We start from the raw sequence: 19,562 nt of genomic DNA on the forward strand, positions 1-19,562 counted from the left end.
TAGAATCTGTTGTGTCCCTTGGAGTCTAATCCTTTTGAGTTTGAATTGAGACTTTACTCAGGCGAATAACCTGCCTTTGGTTTTCCTTTCTATGGCATTTTCTTTTTGACATATTTCTAAAATAAAAAATTGATCATCTCTCTCCAAGGTTCCTGTATGTTTAGTGCCTTTTTTCTTCTTACAATACAAGAAACCACTCAGTGTGAAACATGAGTTCCTGAGACCATGCCCAGGCTTGGTCCCCCTACCACCACCTCCCCACCACTCCTTCTCATGGGAATCCTACACAGTCTCTGAGCGAGCCAAGGTGGCCTGCTTCCCTCCCCACATGTGACCTCCCTTCATGAAATCCTGCTCATCCATGGAAGCCAGGTCAGCTTGGAGACAAACGGCATGAAGAGTGATAATGAGCATTACTATTATTTTAAAATAACAACTCAGTCCCAGAAAGTCAAAGGTTGAATGTTTTCTCTGATATTCAGAAGCTAATCCAAAATAGGGGGAGGGTAAAAATGTATAGATATTTTTTAATTTTTAAAAAAAACAAGAAAGGAAAAAACAAGTGGAGCCGGGCACAGTGGCGCACACCTGTGCAAGTTCAAAGCCAGCTTCCCCAACTTAGCAAGGTACTTAGCAACTCAGTGAGACCCTGTCTCTGAGTAAGATATAAACAAACAAACAAAAAAAAAAAAACAGTGGGGGGACTGGGGATGTGGCTCAGTGGTTAAACAACCCTGGGTTCAATTCCCAGTACAAAAAAAGGGAAGTTGTTCATCAAAATAGAGGAAAGATCAGTAGAGTAGATGAAGGGGATTGAGGAGAAAGAAGAAGGGACAGGAAAAGGGAAGAACAGTGGAATGGATGTAACTTAACTCCAAATGTGCATGCATAGATGTGTCCACAAGACACTAATTTAAAAAAAAAAAAAAGAAAACTGTAAATGGATTGAAGAGGGATTGGTAGAGTGGAGGGAGGGTTGGGGAGAGTGCTTGGGACTGAATCAGAGTGGGTTGGGTGCCATGCTTTTGTGATTATGTCAAGGTGTATCTGGTATTGTATCATGACTAAAAAGAATTTTTTAAAAAACGGAAAATAAATTTTCAAATATGAATTTCCATAATGTTCAAGAAGGAAAGATTAATTGAAAAGGTCTCAGCCTTTAATAAAACTATGTGATCAATAAAGTTTTCAATAGTAGATTAAAATTTAATTTCAGATTAGGAGAGAATATTTAATATCACCTCTAGTGTCTTTCTGTTCAACAATTCTAAATCTACCAGAAGGCCTTTACAGCAGTTTTCTCAAAGTGAAACAAATTCTACTTTGTATATCATCTCTTCATGTTTAATTATAAGGATTTGAATTTGAAGCACCAATTAATCAGTAATTAGATAGTACTGTACCAAAAGAAATTAAACAAAGATAAAAACAAATATACAACTCAGCAGAAGGCCATATCATGTGGTAACATTTCATGTAGCATGGTTAAAATACTCCCTAAGAAACACAGTTTATCTGGATCATTAGCCATGTATTCCTTTGATTTTGTTGTTGTTAGTGGCCACCAATGCATTGGGAAACTTAAAGGTACATCAATCAGATAGAGACGCACTCTGATTACACTAATGTTTATTCTTTTCATTCTTCATTGAAAATATGCTTTATAATACTTAATAATTATTAAATGTAATGATAGATTTTGACAATGCAAAATAAGTGCATATTTTATAATGATGCATTCCCCCACTGATCTTCATATTTTAAAAAATTCACATAAACCAGCTTTTAAATTTTATCAGACCGCTAAAATAAAAATGTTTACCTTATATGTAGAAAAATCAAGAAAAGATCCAAAGCAAATTGAGGAAGGAGGGAAGAAAAGGTCCCTAAAACCAAAATGTAGAAGAGGGAAAAGGCAGGCCTGTCCAGCAAGTCCCTTTAGGAATCAGGGGAGAAAGCAAGGAGACTGTCTCCTTACAAAATCATGTCTTTCCCCTGTACCAGAGTCTCACATCCTGGTTCTCAAACCTTTTATTAGAGAATAAGAGATGGATGGACAGAGAAGTCAGCCTCTCCTATAACCTAGTCTTGGAATTACCAATGGAAGTACCTGCCCAGTGTACTTCACGCTGTTATGAACCTGGAGCTGGAGAAGCCCAGTGCTCTATATAGCAGTCCATCTAGTGAGCCTTTCTCCTTCAAGGTCTCCAGCTTTTTCATTCCCTCTGTGACCAGGACTGCATGAGAAACTGCGCCAACAAAACAGTCAGAATTACCTGAAGGTACTTTTCATTCTTTCCCTGGTACCATTTCAAGAGATTTCATTGCTGCAGGAAACTGGTGTCACCTGCACTCACAAGTAGCAGGATGTCATAAATCGCAGCTACTAGAAAATCTTAAATCATATGCCAGATAAATGAGCAGAGTTTCCTTCCTCTTAAGTGTATGAAATTGTCTCTCAAACTTCTGTGAAGGGAATTTCACTGTGCACTCTCAAGTTCACTTTAGAGAAGTATATTCAATTGCCAGCATCTGAAACAAGTAATTTGTCTTTTCATGCAACAGTTCCCTGAGAAAGAGCATAAGGTGCTTTGAGAAGAATTATAAAGGAAAATTTCAAAGCTTTCCATCTTTTTTTGGTACCTTGAGTTGAAAGAGTAGGCTTTGCTGAATAATTTAGTATCCAGGTGGATATCAGAGAGCCAACCTGGAATGATTTTGGTAACTTGATGAAATTAATTGAGCAGCTTCTCCATTTGGGAACCACTTTATTTTCTCCAGTTTTAAGAATTTCTCTCCACTACTGTGTTGTAATGCAATGGTATGAAGTTCTAAAAGTTCTTTGGTTTTATAAATTATACAGCACACCTGTGAATGAAAGCCACATTTGCTGAAGTGAGAATTCATTTGCAGATATGGCTTATTAATCCTCGATTGTGCTTCTTCAATTCTTCCCTAATTGGAAAATGTTCATCTCTCAGGAAGTGGTATAATTTATTTGATGTGAATGTACTACAAAATTTTTGCCCCTCGGTTTTCACTGTCTTATTGAAATCGGCATAAACAAGCTGAGTCTGACCACCATGACCATTACCTTATGAAACTTTATTCAGGGTTAACTGACCAAAATCAATGAACTAGAGCCACCTCTCCATCTCAGAGAATGATTACTAAGGGCTCTTCTCTTTAACAACATAGTAATTATTCCTGTGACCTATTCTTCCTCTAGCAAAGTGTAAAAAAGAAACAAAACTGAAGTTTAAACACCCCTATTGCATTTCTCCTCCTGTCTCATCTCAGTAAATGGCTAATGCTCAAGCCAACACCTGAAACCATCCAGTCTCTCTCATTTGCTCATCTCCCTACCCAGGGCAGCAGCCAGACCCACTAGGTCTCCTGCTGCTTCCCCTACCCTGGTCCACATCACCACTTTCTCTCATCTAAACTCCTAGCAATCATTTCCTAACTGCTCTCCCTTTTCTATTCTGCTTCCCCTAACGTCCATTCTTCATATGGCAGCTCAGGTATTACTTTACAAATATGAGTCATCTTGTGTCACTAGGCCTGCTAAAATTTCTTCCAGTGACTTCCCATTCCACTTAGAATAAAACTGAAATACCACCCTGGCCACCAGACCACACATGCATGACCAGCTCTGCACCAGTCTCCCCTTCTCACTGATGGGTCACTCTTGTGACTTACCACGCACCTTCTTGCTGCCTCACCTCCACATGGGCTGATGCTTCTGCTCCGTGTGCACATCACCTCAGGACTAGCTCCTTCTGGCCTCCACACTTCACCTCATGTGTCACCTCCTCAGAGAGGCATTTCCTGACCACCTTAAGTGCAGCCCACACACTGTCATGTTCAGTTCTTCCCTTTGTACAGCCTGCCAGTGTCAGATGTTATTTTGTTCCTTTTGGTGGGTTTACCTACTAGTCATTGTGTTTCTTCCCACCAGCCTACGAGCTCCATGAAGGCAAGAACCTTGTCCCCTGTTCACCAGCTGTCACTTGTGCCTAGCCCATCAGCGCACTCAATAAATGTTGTGAGATGAACAACAGATGAAAGAATCCTTCTCTTCTTCATATGTATGACTTTGACCGAGTCATTTAACCTCTTCGCCTTCAGCTTCTTCATCCTTAAAATAATTTTCATGGGGATAAAAAAAAAAAAAAGGAAATGGGGTGGCCTAGCCCACAGTAGATGCAGAGTGACACGGTTAACAGTGCCCCATCCTGTCTTACAGGAAATCTTCAGAGGAACTGGACATGGACAAGGTGACAGCAGCGATGGTACTCACCAGCTTGTCAACCAGCCCTTTGGTTCGAAGTCCTCCTGTGCGGCCAAATGGTAAGCCTAGGGCGTGGGCTTAGGAAGTGTTCTTGCCACCAATGACAGGGCCTCTCTTTAAAGATTCTCCTTCCTCAAGTGAACAATTGATCGTGAAGGAGAGAAAAATGCAAAAGAAATAGAGACCCCGGGGCTATTGGCCTCCTCCACGTCTTCCTCCAAACCCCACTGAGTCTTGTCCTGCACCCATTCACCTCCCATTGACACATCTGGCCTCCACACTTCACCTCACACGTCACCACCTTTCTGCCGTGTTTTCCAGAACCTTTCTTTGCAGTACTTGGGTTCCTTTTTCCCAGGTAAATGAAGATTGGCCTAATAAAGTCATTCTCCCTAGCATTATTTCTATTTGATGGGGAGGTAGTTGGATTAAAGAACTCGGTGAAGACTAAATATTATTTAAAAGCATTATTCCAGAGACTCCTGAATCAAACAGGATTATCTAGTCCACTCATTAATTTTATATTTATCAGGTTCCATCTGGATGATTTGAATACATCATTGGAAAATAGTGTCCACACTTCCAGATAGTACACAGTCTCTTTGGGGAAACAGACTATCAATCATAGCCACATTAATGGTAACATTTATTTATTGAGCATTTACTGTGTGCCAGGTACTATGCTTACTTTATCTCGCGTAATTCTCCAACAATTCTATGTGATGTTGTTATCACTGTTTTACAGATGAGTGAACTGAGGTGCATAGAGATTAATTGGCTTGTAAATGGCAGAACTGAAATTCTGTCCCTATCTTTCTGATTGCAGATCCTGCTCTCTTAATGATAATATAATAGTTTTGCATCATAAAATACAGCATGATAAATCAGGAGGACAGGCAGTGGGCAATGGAGTTGGATAGATGAACCAGGAGCTTTACCCTGATGGGTCATGCCTACCTGGCTAGCAGTTGGGACTTTATACTGAGACTGTAAGAGCTACTAAGTATTCAGAGAGCAAAAAGATAGGGTCAGGATTACAGAAAAATAATAATAAGCCATACAATACACATAGGTGGCCAGAACCTTGGTGTTCACAGTGCAACTGAATGAGACACAATTGAAAAAGTGAAATAATGGAGAATCAACAGAAAGGATGAAGGACAGGATGTGTCAGGGATGACTTCCAGGCAGATGGTGTGCTTCAGCAAGGGATAAGGAACAAAGGCAGAGAAATGGATTTATTGGTGAACGTTTAAGGTAAGAGATGGTTTTGCTGAAGATGATAGGCTGTCCCAGACATGCTTCAAAATAGACCTAAGATCACTGCACAGGCAACAGCTGGTGAAGATCTGGGTGTAGCCTTGGGAGTGAGATCTGCACTGTTAGTATAGAATTAGAAGGTAATGTGTTGAAGCGGTGAGTCAACACACGGTTAACACACAGTTCTCTCTTGAAAGAACTGTATAGAAGCAAGCCCCATGATGAGGCTGCCATCATGTAAAAACTGGCAGAGGAAAGACAGCCCAGGAAGAGACTAAGGAGTGACCAGAGAGGTAGAGAAAAACCAGGAAAGTGAAGTTTCATGGAAGAGCATGTTTCAAGGAGAGATGGCCAATGCTTCCAAGGGTCAAGCATAAAAGGGACTGCATTCTGCATCAGGAAAATGTCACTGGCAGCTCTGACAAGAACATTCACAGGGAATTACCCATGGGAGGAAGCCAGATTTCTGTTCGCCAAAATGTAACATACTGAGTCCCCCAAATGGTATTTAATAGTGACAGAAAACCCAGCAAAGTCAATCATGAGATGGAGCTATGGTTCACATACAGTTTGGTTGTAAACTTGAGGTGTTCATATAAATTTGTGGAACATCCACTCAGTCCTCATCCAAATCTATTCCAACCCCATTAGAAGCAGAAAGAACTTTTAAGATACTGGGAGTTCAAATATTGGAGTTAATAAATGCCCAGAAGCTTGATTCACTGTAACCTGGGTGACTCCCCTTAGGTACTGGAGGAGGCCAGGTTCTCTTGAGATTAGGCTGGCCTCTCTGGTTGGTTCAGTGAAATGACTTCTCTCTGGGGGGCCTCTTGGCAAAAAAAGAATCCTGATTTTGCCTTTCTCAGTCTCTCAGTACTGGAAAAGAAGTATTATACTAAGAGCAAAACTAGAGGCACCCCCACAACATATTTTAGGGGAAAAGGTGGAATCCTTTATGAGAAAAAAGATATATTTTAAATTGATCATTATTTTTACCATTGGATTTTTTAATAGAGAATATTTTTAGTGCTCCTTTGTATTTAAAGGTTAGAATTAAAATAAACCTTTTGATCCTTCAATGCAAACTTCTGTTAGCAATAGTAATAGAGTAACTCGGTGTTAGTTTATGGTTTAAAAAAAAATACCTACTCAACTAATAACCCCAAATTGTCTGATATCTCTCATTTAGTCTGCAACAGGAAACACATTTCTAAATAAGCATTCATTTTTAGGAATTAAAAAAAATGTTCTCCAGAGTTATTGTATATCAAGAGGTGGGTTTGCAAAGAGGGTGTGAGTCCAGCAGTGCCTGTCTGCATTCTTGGCAAACACTTGTATGAGATATAGAGACAACTGCCCAGTAAGAAAACAGTGAATCAGTTCTGACTTGTTCTGAAATATTCAATTCTGTATCATTTTTTCCTTCGGATTTAATAGTGTTCCTAAAGGAAATATCACTCACCGATAAGCAAATTAACTTTTGGCAATGATGTGAAGCAATGTAATCACAACCATATTAATAGTTCTCAAAGTAAATTCAATTCCTCACACTTAACGTGATTACACATCTAGCACCATGAACTTGATTCTGTTGTACAAGTGCATACTGGGGTGTGTTTATTAGGCACCTGGACTTTCCAAGTGAGGTTTTTCACACCAAGCAACATCACCTATGGCTGTCCATGGGCTCCCCTTGACGTGCTGTTATCCTGAATGGAGCTTTCTTGATGATAACCACTAAGGTTATCGGTCTGTTAGAATATAGGGAGTGAGATGATAATTTGGCTTTTCTGCTGGCAGGGTGTGAGACTCTATAAATGACCATTTGATTTTAGCACCTTATTATAATGAACTGGGCCACTTCATTTTCATTTTAAAACATCATGCCTTTAACTAAACTTTTTGCTTGACATAGTTAAGGTATATGCTGGAAATCTATAATTAGATAAGGTAGTTGAGTTTCTCCATGAATGCTAGTCTTGACTTCATTACTAATTATACAGACATTAATAGTATTTTTTAATGAGGCATTTGGGGATTTTTTTTCCTCCTTGTAGTTAGAATAGTATGGTTTTAATATATTCAAAATGCACATAAATATGGAAGAGAAGTTATCCAGAAAGAAAGTAGAATTCATACAAATGCTAATTAAGATTGGGCATTTTGAGAAGTAAAGCAAACCTTCCGTGATTAAAAACACCCTCTCCATTAGCAAAACCTTCCCATAGTGTTTTCCACCACAAGAGGAACGGTAAAATTAAACACTAATCTTATCACTTATTATTGCCAATTCTTACCTGATCCCAGTTTGCCACAGAAAATATAGGACATGCATAGGATTCACATGCACTCATTAAATCAATGACTAGGGCTTGGACCCCAGACCCACCAGGATCACACTTCCTAGTCAAGTGGCAAGTCATTTAACTTCCTGCTGCCTCAAGTCCTCGTTTGTAAGATTGGGATAACCTTTCCTCTGAGAGGCAGATGTAACAGTGCTTGAGCCTTTGCCAGTGAGCTTTGGTGGTGATTGATTGGTACTGGTGATTGAACCCAGTGGGGCTTTACCAGTGAGCTACACTCCCAGTCCTTTTTATTTTTTATTCTGAGACAGTATATCTCTAACTTGCTAAGGCTGGCCGGGAACATGCAATCCTCCTGACTCAGCCTCCCAAGTTGCTGGGATTACAGGCAAGTGCCACAACACCTAGGATGCCAGTGCACTTTGTAAGATGTAAAACACACAGAGAATGTAAGGAACTCTTATTTGACAGCTTGAGAAATGGCTTTAGGTAACTACCCAAAAATAATTATTTCTTTTAGAATCTTAAATCATAAACTGACTTCCTATAATGTATTCCTAAAATCAACAATTTAATGAGTCCTTCCTTCTTAAAAAAATTGGGATGAGGTGGGGGGGGGTGGGGAACTGTGTGACCAAATAATTTGGGAGAATTCTGTAAATAATATCCCTCCCAGATATACTGCAGTCCATAAACCCAGAGCTCCCCAAACTTCATGAACAAGAAAAATCTTTTTTTTTCCCCCACACAATCCCAAGGAACTAGTGCTGCCCATCAGAGAACTCAGAAGAACCTATTTCGTCACATGAGTAAAATAACTAAATGTTTATAAACTATAACGTGACTGGGGGAGGGAGGATATACAAATAGGATAAAAACTTACATGCCCACCTGTTGTAAATTACTGAGCGGGATGGCCAACAGCACCTGGCCCCGCGGAGCAGCCCCACTGACGTGCGTTTGTGTGCCTGCAGAGGGCCTCAGCGGATCCTGGAAAGAGGGCGGGTGCGTGCCCTCCAGTACCAGCAGCAGCGGCTACTGGAGCTGGAGCGCCCCCAGCGACCAGTCCAACCCGTCCACACCGTCGCCGCCGCTGTCCGCCGACAGCTTCAAGCCCTTCCGCAGTCCCGCACAGCCGGAGGATGGCATTGACGAGGCGGAGGCCAGCAACCTGCTCTTTGATGAGCCCATTCCCAGGAAAAGAAAGGTGGGTGTGCCGCCGGAGGGACACTGAGCATGGTCAGGGTGCTAATCTCGCCTTGCTTCCATGGCCTCAAGCAGACTGCCTTCCCCTTTAATGGACTTAGAAGTTCCTAAGTAAACTTGTCTCGGTTAAAGACAAAAATAACTGAAATATCGATATGTTACATGCCCCATCTTCTAGGTCTTACCGGTATTTGAAGTTAGAAAACGGACTTAAACGTCATTTGTTAATTGGTTCACTCTCTTCGTGAGAATAATTTTTTTTCATATTGTAAAAAAAAAGAAAAAAATTGTTAATATCTTTTTCTCTTCCCTGCTTCAATCATCCCTGAAGGACTGTTAGGAAGAATACTTTGTATCTCATTTTTGTACAACCAGATGTGAAATATACGTGAAAGCTGACATAAAACATATGCACATTTTACTTACTGAAAATCACCACTAAACAAAAATTTAAAAGGAGATCTAATTAATCAATAAAATAAGTTAATTGGTTACATTTTTATTTAGTCCTCGCTGCAGTCCTGTATGGTAAGCCTATGGAACTTGGGCATCAGGGACTTCATATATTTATCTGCCCCTGTTGGAATGGGCCAGAGCCCCCAATCAAACCCAGATCTTCCTGAACATAAAGCTCATATTCTTTTCGTTCTCTTCAGCTACATTTAAATTATTAATTTTGCTCACAGTTTTTTTAAGAAGCATTTCTATTTCATGGAATAACAGAAGAATACAGCTAAATGTGGAAAACATTTTGACATCATATTATTTTAAGTTATCATGTCAATAAGAAGCTGGTTTTATATATTTGTTTTTAAATTTGTATCAGTAGTGTCATTATTAATGACTATCCACAAAAATCCAGGGCAAAGCCTTAAGGAGTACAATGCATACCTTTTTTTCCTCCCTGATTCATTTCCAAAAGGCAAACAAGAGATGGCATTGGTCCAACCCCTTCCCTCTGGCATCTCTCATCGTTGCTCAGCATGTGTGGCAGTGGAGGTGGTACAGGAACTGTCTCTGGCTGTGTAAAGGGGCCAATAAGGGCCAGCTTTTTTGGTTCAGATAAGAGGACATCAGTGTAGCCTTCTGTCATTCCCAGAGGCAAAGGCCTAAAGAGTTGTCATTACACCCTAGTTTATCATGTAGCAGTGGAGTCATTCTGGCATCCTGTGGGCTCTGGGGATGCTGGCTCTCATTGACCTGTCAGAGAGAACACTGGCACTTGCATCCAAGGGTACCTCCTGGCAGGACAGTATCTGGGACCTGAAGTTTTGTCTACTGTTTGGGCTGCCCAGGTTTCTCTCTGGAGGTATCTGAGAGTGCAGTCCTGACTCTCATCAGTGCAAGGACTCACAGCACAGAGAACCACGAGTGCTTTCAAAGTGCATTGCTGAGAGCTGGCATAAACTTAGTTTCTTAAGTATCCACTGAGCCACACTTTATACTCTTGCATTGCATTTTGGTGGCATTTGGTCACTTGTATTGAAGATCTGCAAGTTTTGGCTAAATTAGGGAATAGTCAAGTCCCCAAAGGAAAAGAAAAGCAGCTTCAGTACAAGATGACATTTAGTTGAAGGGCACAGGCCTCCTCTGTAAGGAGGTCTGAATGAAAAAAGTGAGAAACATGTTTATCCTTCTTTATGACTTCTCCCTCAATTCGATAGGAATTGATCTGATTTTTAATTCTAGGATCTTACATAGATCAAGTTGTTGTCTTGGTCTTTTGGACTTAAAAAAGGATATTGGAAAAAAAGTAATTTTATTTATTTTTTTTAACGTGGTGCTGAGGATAGAATCCAGTGCCTCATGCATGCGAGGCAAGCGCTCAACCACTGAGCTACAACCCTAGCCCTTAAAATTACTTTTAATAGTGAAAACAGCAGGAATGTGGTACCATTGGTTTTTTAAAATTTTATTTAGTGAACCAACTTTTATGGGGTACCCATCAGGCAAAATGCTTCATGTCCTGAGAATAAGGTTTAGCTCCTTCCTTCAAGAGTTGAAAGTTGCTGGGGATGTGGCTCAAGCGGCAGCGTGCTCGCCTGGCATGCGTGCGGCCCGGGTTCGATCCTCAGCACCACATACAAAGATGTTGTGTCCGCCGAGAACTAAAAAATAAATATTAAAAATGTCTCTCTCTCTCTCTCCCCACTCTCTTTAAAAAAAAAAAAAAAAAGAGTTGAAAGTTAAGTGGGTAGGAAGTGAAGTGTCCAGAGGCAATAATAATGGTACATGATCAATACTGTCTTAACGATGTGGTAGAACAAAGAAACTAATACAGTGATTTCAAAGCATTTATATTTTCTAAGAGTTAAACATATTAATTTGCTTGAACTAGACAACATGTCCTAGCTGGTGGAACTCTCTGAGATCAATTTATATTCCTGTGTATTTACTCAGATTCGTAATATTCATTTGAAACCATGATCAATTGTAACAATCATATATATCCTATGGAAATTGAGAACTTTCTAGATCAGGTTCTTCCAAATTGCAAGTCTTAATTCCCTAGTAGGTTGTGAATTGATTTGATGAGTTGTGAATAAGTACTCTTTAATTAACAGGACAAACTAGAATATACTATGTATAAGGGTCAGGATGTTTTCATTTCAGTCCTATATTTGTGTGTGAGTGTAGTCTGCAAAATGTGTTTCTTACTGTAGCTTATTGTCAAAAAAAAAGTTGAGAAGCTGCATGTTCTGTGTTACAAAGAAGTAATATGATATATGATAAATTAACATGCCCTCATCAGAAAGCAAAAAATTCCATTTTCTAAACTGAACTTCACTACCCTGAGAACCTAAGAAAATCTCCTTCCCTCTCGGATCATCAGCCTCTTCATCCGTAAAACAGATGAACAGGTATTAATCACACCTCTCTGGAGAAATTCACAAAGGTCAAATGTGAGTATAGTTCTGGGATGAGGCAACATTTTAACAGACCTTGTAGGACTTTTAACAAAGCAGGAGGAATTCCCTATGTCTGAGTATGACTTGTGGTTATGGAAGCTGCCTAATCCCTCCTCCCATCTCTCCCCAGAGCATACACTCACTGCCTCTTCTGGAGATCTGTGTTCCACTTTATGTAAATGAATTAAGAATACTCAGTGCACAGCGTAGATAAGGCATTGCCTTTTACTATGACTAAGAGATACATTTTCTAATAATCACATTTCATGCTTTGTTACATGTTTATTTTTAGTTACAGTTTACCAAATACTTTTAAATGTAGCATTTCATTTTATCACACCAAAAATCTTTGGTATACCATTATCCCATTTTACAGAGGAGGCTCCTTGATGTCACGTGAACTGTCCAAGTTTGTATACCTTATAACATGGCAAAAACAAGATCAGCTTAGCTGAAAGAACAAAGAGGAAACTCTGCAGGCAGATTAATTGGAAAGATCAACATTTCCCTCTGTCCACAGAGGAAAACAACATGGAGGGGAAATAATCAAACAAAGCTACATGGCAAGGTAGGAGCAGGGTGCAGAAGGTTCAGAGAAAGGAAATCGGGCTACCTCCTGGGGAATTTACTTCCTCCTGAAGCATCCGTTCCTCTTAAGAGGACCTGCAGCCAAGGGAGGCAAGAATGTGTGAAGGGAAAGTCTGTTCTCCTGGCTCTGTAGGTGAGTCAGCCAACTTTTTCCTGGCCAGTTCTAGCAGAATTTTTCCTTTGTGATTTCAGATGGGGCCCCGAGAGCCAGGACTCTGAGACTTTGGGGAGTTGCAATTCCTGTCATGACCACAGGGTGATGCAGTAACCCTAAATACAGCTACTGATTACCTCGAAAACAAATTCTATGGAAAGCTAAGAGTTGACCTTCAATTCCGAAAGACCCATAGAAAACCCAAAGTGCTGATAGTTATTTATGTGCTCCTTTCCATACCTGACTCCTTATTCTGTCAGGTTCTGTGCCTTCTGAAAGTGGCATGACAACTCGAGTATTTCTGTGACCTTAAGCAAATCACTTGGCCTCTCTCAGCCCCAATTTCCTCATCTATCAAATATGGATAACAGTAGTACCATGTCTGTGGGCTCTTATGAGGATTACATGAGAGATGTGTAGATCAATAAATGTTAGCCCCTAATCTGTGCTCACCTTTTTATCCATTTGACAACTGACTGGGAAGGCCCCTTAAGCTGAGTGAGGATAGCAATGACAGTGGCAGAAATTAGAGCATAATACAGAACCTGACTCAGGATTCAGCCTTCCTCATTTTCACTTATTTCAGATATCTTGACCATGAACAGTTTTACCTATGTATTGAGGAGAATTTCAAGTCAGAGCAGAAAGCGCTGAGTTAACATAAGGTGCTTCAATAACAGCTGTACAGCAGTACATGGGGGTGGGGATTCGTCATTTGCCACACTCTGCATTTTCAATCTTTCAGAACCAAAAAGCAATGAATCACTTTAAATTGTGAATGATTGCTCCAAAAAAGAAAACAAACTGATAAAAACCCTCGCAAATAAGCGTGTTGCCAGTTTCTCCGCTGAGTTAATTCCTAACCCATTAATTTTGAGCAGAGAGTGCCTCTCTCAAGAAGTGCTGCTCCAGAAATAGACCCACTGTTCCAACTGCTGGCAACTGCTGGGAGCGCGGGGCTCCCAAGAGCAGCTTGGGGTCAACCGTGCAATTTCACTGAGCTGACACAGCATTGTCAGCCAGGGCAGCCAATTGATTGGCTCATGAGAGGACCAAGGGAAAAGAAGAGTGAGGTGTAGGCCTTTAGTGACCAGCCATGTGGTATTTAAGACCCCAGCAATGGAGTTCCAAGGACTTCCAGTATCATCTAACCCAGCCTCAACCTTTCTACATTAGAGGACCACTGCATCTTATCTAGACGTGTACAGGTGAACCCAAAGATGAGTTGCACTTCTAGAATCCATTGATTGAGAATATATGGAATGACTGGGGATTTCTATTAATTCACGAATCCATTTGTTATTACAGAAATCATTTTAAATCATTCTTATTAAGGTATAATTTCTATAGAATAAAAAGGATCTATTTTTAGCATACATTTCAGTGAGTTTTACCAGTGTCTAAACCTGAGTAATGACTTCACTCAAGGCAAGCACCACTTTTACCACTCAGCAGTCATAGGCACCCCCACCCCCAACCAGGCCACTATTAATCTGACTTGCATCACTGGGGATTAATGATGCCTATGTAGAACTTAGAGTCCATGGAATCATAACAGCATGTATATTGGGGGTACAAAATAACAAGTGTTGTCAACAGGAGCTCTCCTTCATTGTTGGTGGTAATATAAAATGTATAACCACTCTATAAAAAAAAGAGTTTGGCAGTTTCTTACAAAGTTAAATATATACTTACCATATGACGCAGCAATTCTACTCTTGAGTATGTATTTACCTAAGAGATAAGAAAACACATGCTCACGGAAAGACTTGCAGACAAATGTTTATAGCAGCTTTATTCATTATAACCACAAACTGTAAACAACCCAAATGTCCATCAACAGATAAATGAATAAGCAAGTTGTGGTAGATTCACACAGAAGAATACTACACTACAAAATAAAAGGGAAAGAACTACCAGTACACAAAACAATGAATCTTAAAAATATTCAGACATGAAAGAATATATTCTGCGTTATTCCATTTATGAAAATCTTTTTTGTTGTATTTACTCATCACCACAGCATTAAGCCAGTGCATATAGGTGGGCGATGTCTAATCTATACTTGTCATGCATTTGAAATCACTCATTACTTGGAACTAACCTCACACACCTTGAAAACCCAAAACTAAATTTTAAAAAAAAAAAAACTGCTCATCTCATTTAGTCCTCTCATTTTACAAATAAAAGGGGTGGAGGGAATCCCACAAAGGTAAGGTGACATGCATAAGGCTGAGGTCTGAGTAGACCTCTTAATCCTGAAAGAGCCATCAAAGCTTCTGCCAAGAGGTGTGAATTCCTACGAGACAGGCTGAGGAAGCATGTACAATACAGCACAGAATAATTAGACCCTCTCCATCTCTCAGGGATACTGATCTACTCTGGAGAAACTTATCCATAGCAGCATGCACTCCAGCATGTACCCACAGTCAGCTATATTAAAAATACATACTGAAAGATCTTATTCGCCTAAGAAAAGGCAATGTGATACTGACCCCAGGCTGCCTAGGTGGTAATGTGCCTTCTGGAATATACCCTTAATTGGACTTTTTCCATAGCATGCCACAGAATACTTCAAAAAATCAAGCCATGATTCTACTCCTGGAACTGAAGGTGATCATCAATGGTCATCTTGTAGTCCTGTCTATCAGTCTAGATTTTGTCAGGAAAACAGAAGCTACTCCATATATCCCAAGTATGAACCAGATTAAAAACTGGATTCAGGCTCACCAATGGAAGGGTAAGCAGAGAGATCAGGGAGACCAGCTTATAGCCCAAAGCAGTTGGTCTCAGAGATGTCCTGGAAGCTGCTCAAAGTTAAAGAATGCCTAGAAAGTTCTGTACAATCGTTGGAGCCCACAGCTCCCAACTTGAGTGTCCTTAAAGAGCTTGTCTGGATGCTTCTGTGCATCTCATATCAGGCTTATGCGAGATTCCGTGAGTCTGCTGTGATTGCCTGGAGAGTCACCTCCTCATGAGGCTGTTGTGAATGTTAAATGAGATAGATGTGTGGAAGTTCCAATCAATGGTGCCCTCCCTCCACCCTTCCTCAATCCTCTCAGCTGCTTGACGTGATGAGGACTGTTCTGTTAGACCCAAAGTCGGCTGGCGTTGGCTCTAGCGTTCCGCAGAAGTGCTTTCCATTAAGGGTGAATTTTCAGCTGTTGTTCCATGCGTTTGCGGACATTCCAGCTCTGTGAACATCTGTTAGAGCCTTGAGGAGAAGCCAGGATTGGAACACAGATGGGCTGTTCATACTTGGCCACTGTGACTCTGCCAGCAGCTTTGCTTGGTTTGGCTTTCTTTGGGGAGCGTGGACTGGTGCAGCAAACTGGGTGTTGTTTATTTAGCTATTTTTTCATGCTCTCCTCCTCCCGTGGCTTGCTTTCCTTTAGTATAACAGCTAGTAGTCTGTCTGTAGACAAAGTATTGGTTTCAAGTGGATGTAGTGAGAGAACTTTGAAAAGTCCTAAACTGCCATTAAAGGGGCCTCATCTTTGATGCAAGAATGACCTTGGGAGCTGGGAATGTGGCTCCATGGTAGACCACTTGTCTTGCATGCACAAGGCCCTGGGTTTGGTCCCCAGCATTGCAAAAAAAAAAAAGAAAAAAAGAAAGAAAAAAAAGACAAACATCCTTTTTTAAATAATCAAGCAATTTTTTTGTAGTTATAGATGGACAGCATGTCTTTATTTGTTTATTTATTTATTTTTTTATATAGTGCTGAGGATCGAACCCAGTGCCTCACATGTTGCAGGGCAAGTGCTCTGCCACTGAGCTACAGCCCCAGCGCACAACTTCACTTTTAAGACCACTTAAAACTCAGTTGTACAGCATCAATGTAACCACCCCACATTGGCACCTTTAAGGTTCTTTCTAATTTTTCTCAAGTCTAATAATAAATATGATGAATCTTGATACATGTATCTTTGTAGTCATTTTGAATTATTCTTAGGATAGATCCCTAAAAGTTGAATTGGGTCAAAGTTATAGGCCATTCCAGATTTAGAGATGACAGGTATCTGTGCATGAGGAAATGATGGGCACAGAACTCTGACAGGTTCAGATACAATGGGATAGCAAATGTGAGATGGGGTGTTCAAAAAGAAGAGGGAAAGGAGAAAAACAGCTGCCTCTCTGTGGACTGAGGAGAGCTTCCTCCCCCAAACAGTTTAGTCTTCCCACTATCTCTCATTATGTTTCTAAGTCCTCATTTGCAACTGTCTGCAGATCCACAGAAACTTCCTCTAGCTATCCCTATAGACTGCAATGCAGCACAAAGGCCTTCCAATTGCTATGTTAATGACCCAAGTCATAAATTAGACAATATTTTTTTCCTGTAGCAAATTCCCCATTCTCTTCTGGTAGATCTGCACTTTCTTTATATAGTTACTGGTGCAGGGTATGTAAGGTTGGAAAAGAAACGTACTACATAGAATAAAGAGAAAAACATCTGTAATTCAGCCCTCACTAGGCAGGGAATCAACATGGGCCTCCCCTGTTCAATTACAGCTAAAAAAAAAAAGGGGGGGTCTTAACTGTGCTAGGAAATCTCAAATTCTACAGAATAGTAACCTTTTTGGCAAACATGTTTGAATGCAGATCATTTACAAGGTGAATTTCACAAAATATTTAAGCATATTAAGATGTCACAGATATGGCTCATCTCGGCAGGCCCTAAAACACAGCTTTCCCAAGATTGCACACAGCAAATGCCTATTGAACCAGATGCTGTATTAAGCACTGAGATAAGACTGTTGGGCAATAAATTGGGGTTCCTACTCCAAAAGAGCTTCCCATGCTTAACCCATATCTCTAGTACTTACCTGGTACAGTATCTCCAATATCTACCTGGTACATACACAACCTGCCTCTTTCAAACTCAGCAAAAGACAAAAGAGAAGGCAAAGCTTATCAGGATTCTTTATATCCATTACTTAATTCTCTTTAGCTCACCCATCTTTGGAGCCTTAAGCAGGGAACCTAAAGAAGTAACGTGCAACTGAGGAGGGAATAAATAATTGCAGATGGTATTTATCCTAATTCCAGGGGACATAAAGAAGAAGTTGCAAGATATGTCAGCACTTTGTTGATTGGGGAGAGGACATTATGGGTCAGCTTCCTGGTATGTTGGGTTCTGATACCTCGACTTGAACTAATGAATGAAAACTAAGGAAAGGAATTGTACCAATGACATTGATTTTTCTGTAACCAGGATGAAGCTTTACTCCTTATCAGTTTAAAATATAAATGCTTCACTATTAGTGCAGGCAAGGAACAAGCAACTTATAATGCTTGTTTTGGCACAAAACTACCACTGTGATAATAATTTCCTAAAACAATCCCCCTTGGAGACCTTAAAATAATTCCTACAGTATAGAAGGAATTTGGCTTTATCTTGTGTAATATCATTAATTATATAAGACTTTGTCAATCTGACTCATTGGTAAAAATGATCAAATGGCACTGCCTAAATCTTGTAATTTTTTAGAATCTTGTTTTACTACCATGAATGTGCAAATAATGTGTCTTTCCCATTTTACCCCACTCTCTCAAGATAATTATGTCACTTTCTCTGGACTCCTCAAGCCTCCCAGACAGCCTCACTCTACACTGAGCTTTGAACTTACTTCCTACCTCACTGAAAAATCAGAAGCATTCATTAAGAAATGCTTTTTATCCCCCTTGCACCAAATTGGCAAACTAGCTACATCTAAATCGTCCTTTTTCTGCGGAGAATGTCTCGTCTCTTCCAAGGCAGTCATGGGCGCCTTTTTCATCTTCTGCAAAATTCAACCATTATCTCTACTGCACTATCAATTTCTCCTTGTGTTTGCCAATCATTCCCATTTGCATAAGAACTCACTGCAGTATCCATCTTCCAACTCCCCCCTTGACTGCTCATAGGTCAGCAGAATTTCTGGGAAAAATTGGCATCTACTCTCTTCATTGTTCAAATATCACTTACTTTCCAGTCTATCCCAGTCTGACCTCCATCCCCACTCCTCTACAAAACCTGCTACAGTCTGGGCCACCAGTAGCCCCATATGCCGAATCCAAGGGACACTCCTCAGTCTTTCTTCAACAATGTTGGTCACATCTTCCTTCCTGAACCACTTTCTTCTGTTTATCCTTTTAACACCATCCTGGTCCCTCCTCCCTCTGACTGCTGCTTTTCGTTCTCCAACCTGGAACAGCACAGGCAGCAGTGTCTAGAGTGCTCTGATCATTCTAGCTGCATTTGCCTAGATGATCTCCTCTGGACCCAGGTTGTAAAATGTTCCTTCAGCTCCTGATTCTAAATTCATATCTCTAGCCCTGACTTTCCTGAGCGCCTAGTTGCTGCTACCTTTTGATATATATAATAGGAATGTCAATTTTAATATAACCAGAACACCATCCGTCCAGTTGTTCAAACCTAAAACATGGGGGTCATCTATAACACCGTCCCTTTGATCAGTCCTCATATTCAATCCAAAATATGTTGTGGGCGTGTCCACTTTTCTCCATCCTCAGGGCACAGATCTTCTAAGCCAATCACTTGGTGCCCTTATTTGCTCTCTCCCCCAAAACAGACTAACTTTTTTGAAACAGAAGCAATGTAGAGTTACTCTCCTCCTTCAATAACTCTTCTTTCAGAATAAAATCAAAATTTCTTACTCTCACCTACGAAGCCCTCCAAGATCTGGCATACCTACCTCTGCACCTTATCAGACTGCTCCCTCCTGCACTTCCCTCTGAACACCATCCTCCTTTCTCCCCACCCACTACTGTCGATCTGTTTCCTGTCTTCAAGCCTTGGAAAAGTCTAGCTCTTAGCTTGGCTGATTCTTCTCCAGCTGTGCAGT

General features: G+C 40.5%; 1 protein-coding gene across 2 annotated transcripts in view; it reads left to right on the forward strand.

The window, feature by feature from the left end:
- Znf704 (zinc finger protein 704) overlaps positions 1-19,562 on the forward strand; it is a 190,642-nt gene that overhangs the window by 138,597 nt on the left and 32,483 nt on the right. For both annotated transcript variants that reach the window (XM_005336022.3, XM_078016980.1), the window contains exons 3-4: positions 4,250-4,353; positions 8,832-9,064. In XM_005336022.3, coding sequence (XP_005336079.2) covers positions 4,250-4,353; positions 8,832-9,064 — 337 coding nt within the window. The remainder of the gene's footprint in view (positions 1-4,249; positions 4,354-8,831; positions 9,065-19,562) is intronic.

The sequence above is a fragment of the Ictidomys tridecemlineatus genome, chromosome 7, assembly GCF_052094955.1.
Source record: "Ictidomys tridecemlineatus isolate mIctTri1 chromosome 7, mIctTri1.hap1, whole genome shotgun sequence".
NCBI classification, from domain to species: domain Eukaryota; kingdom Metazoa; phylum Chordata; class Mammalia; order Rodentia; family Sciuridae; genus Ictidomys; species Ictidomys tridecemlineatus.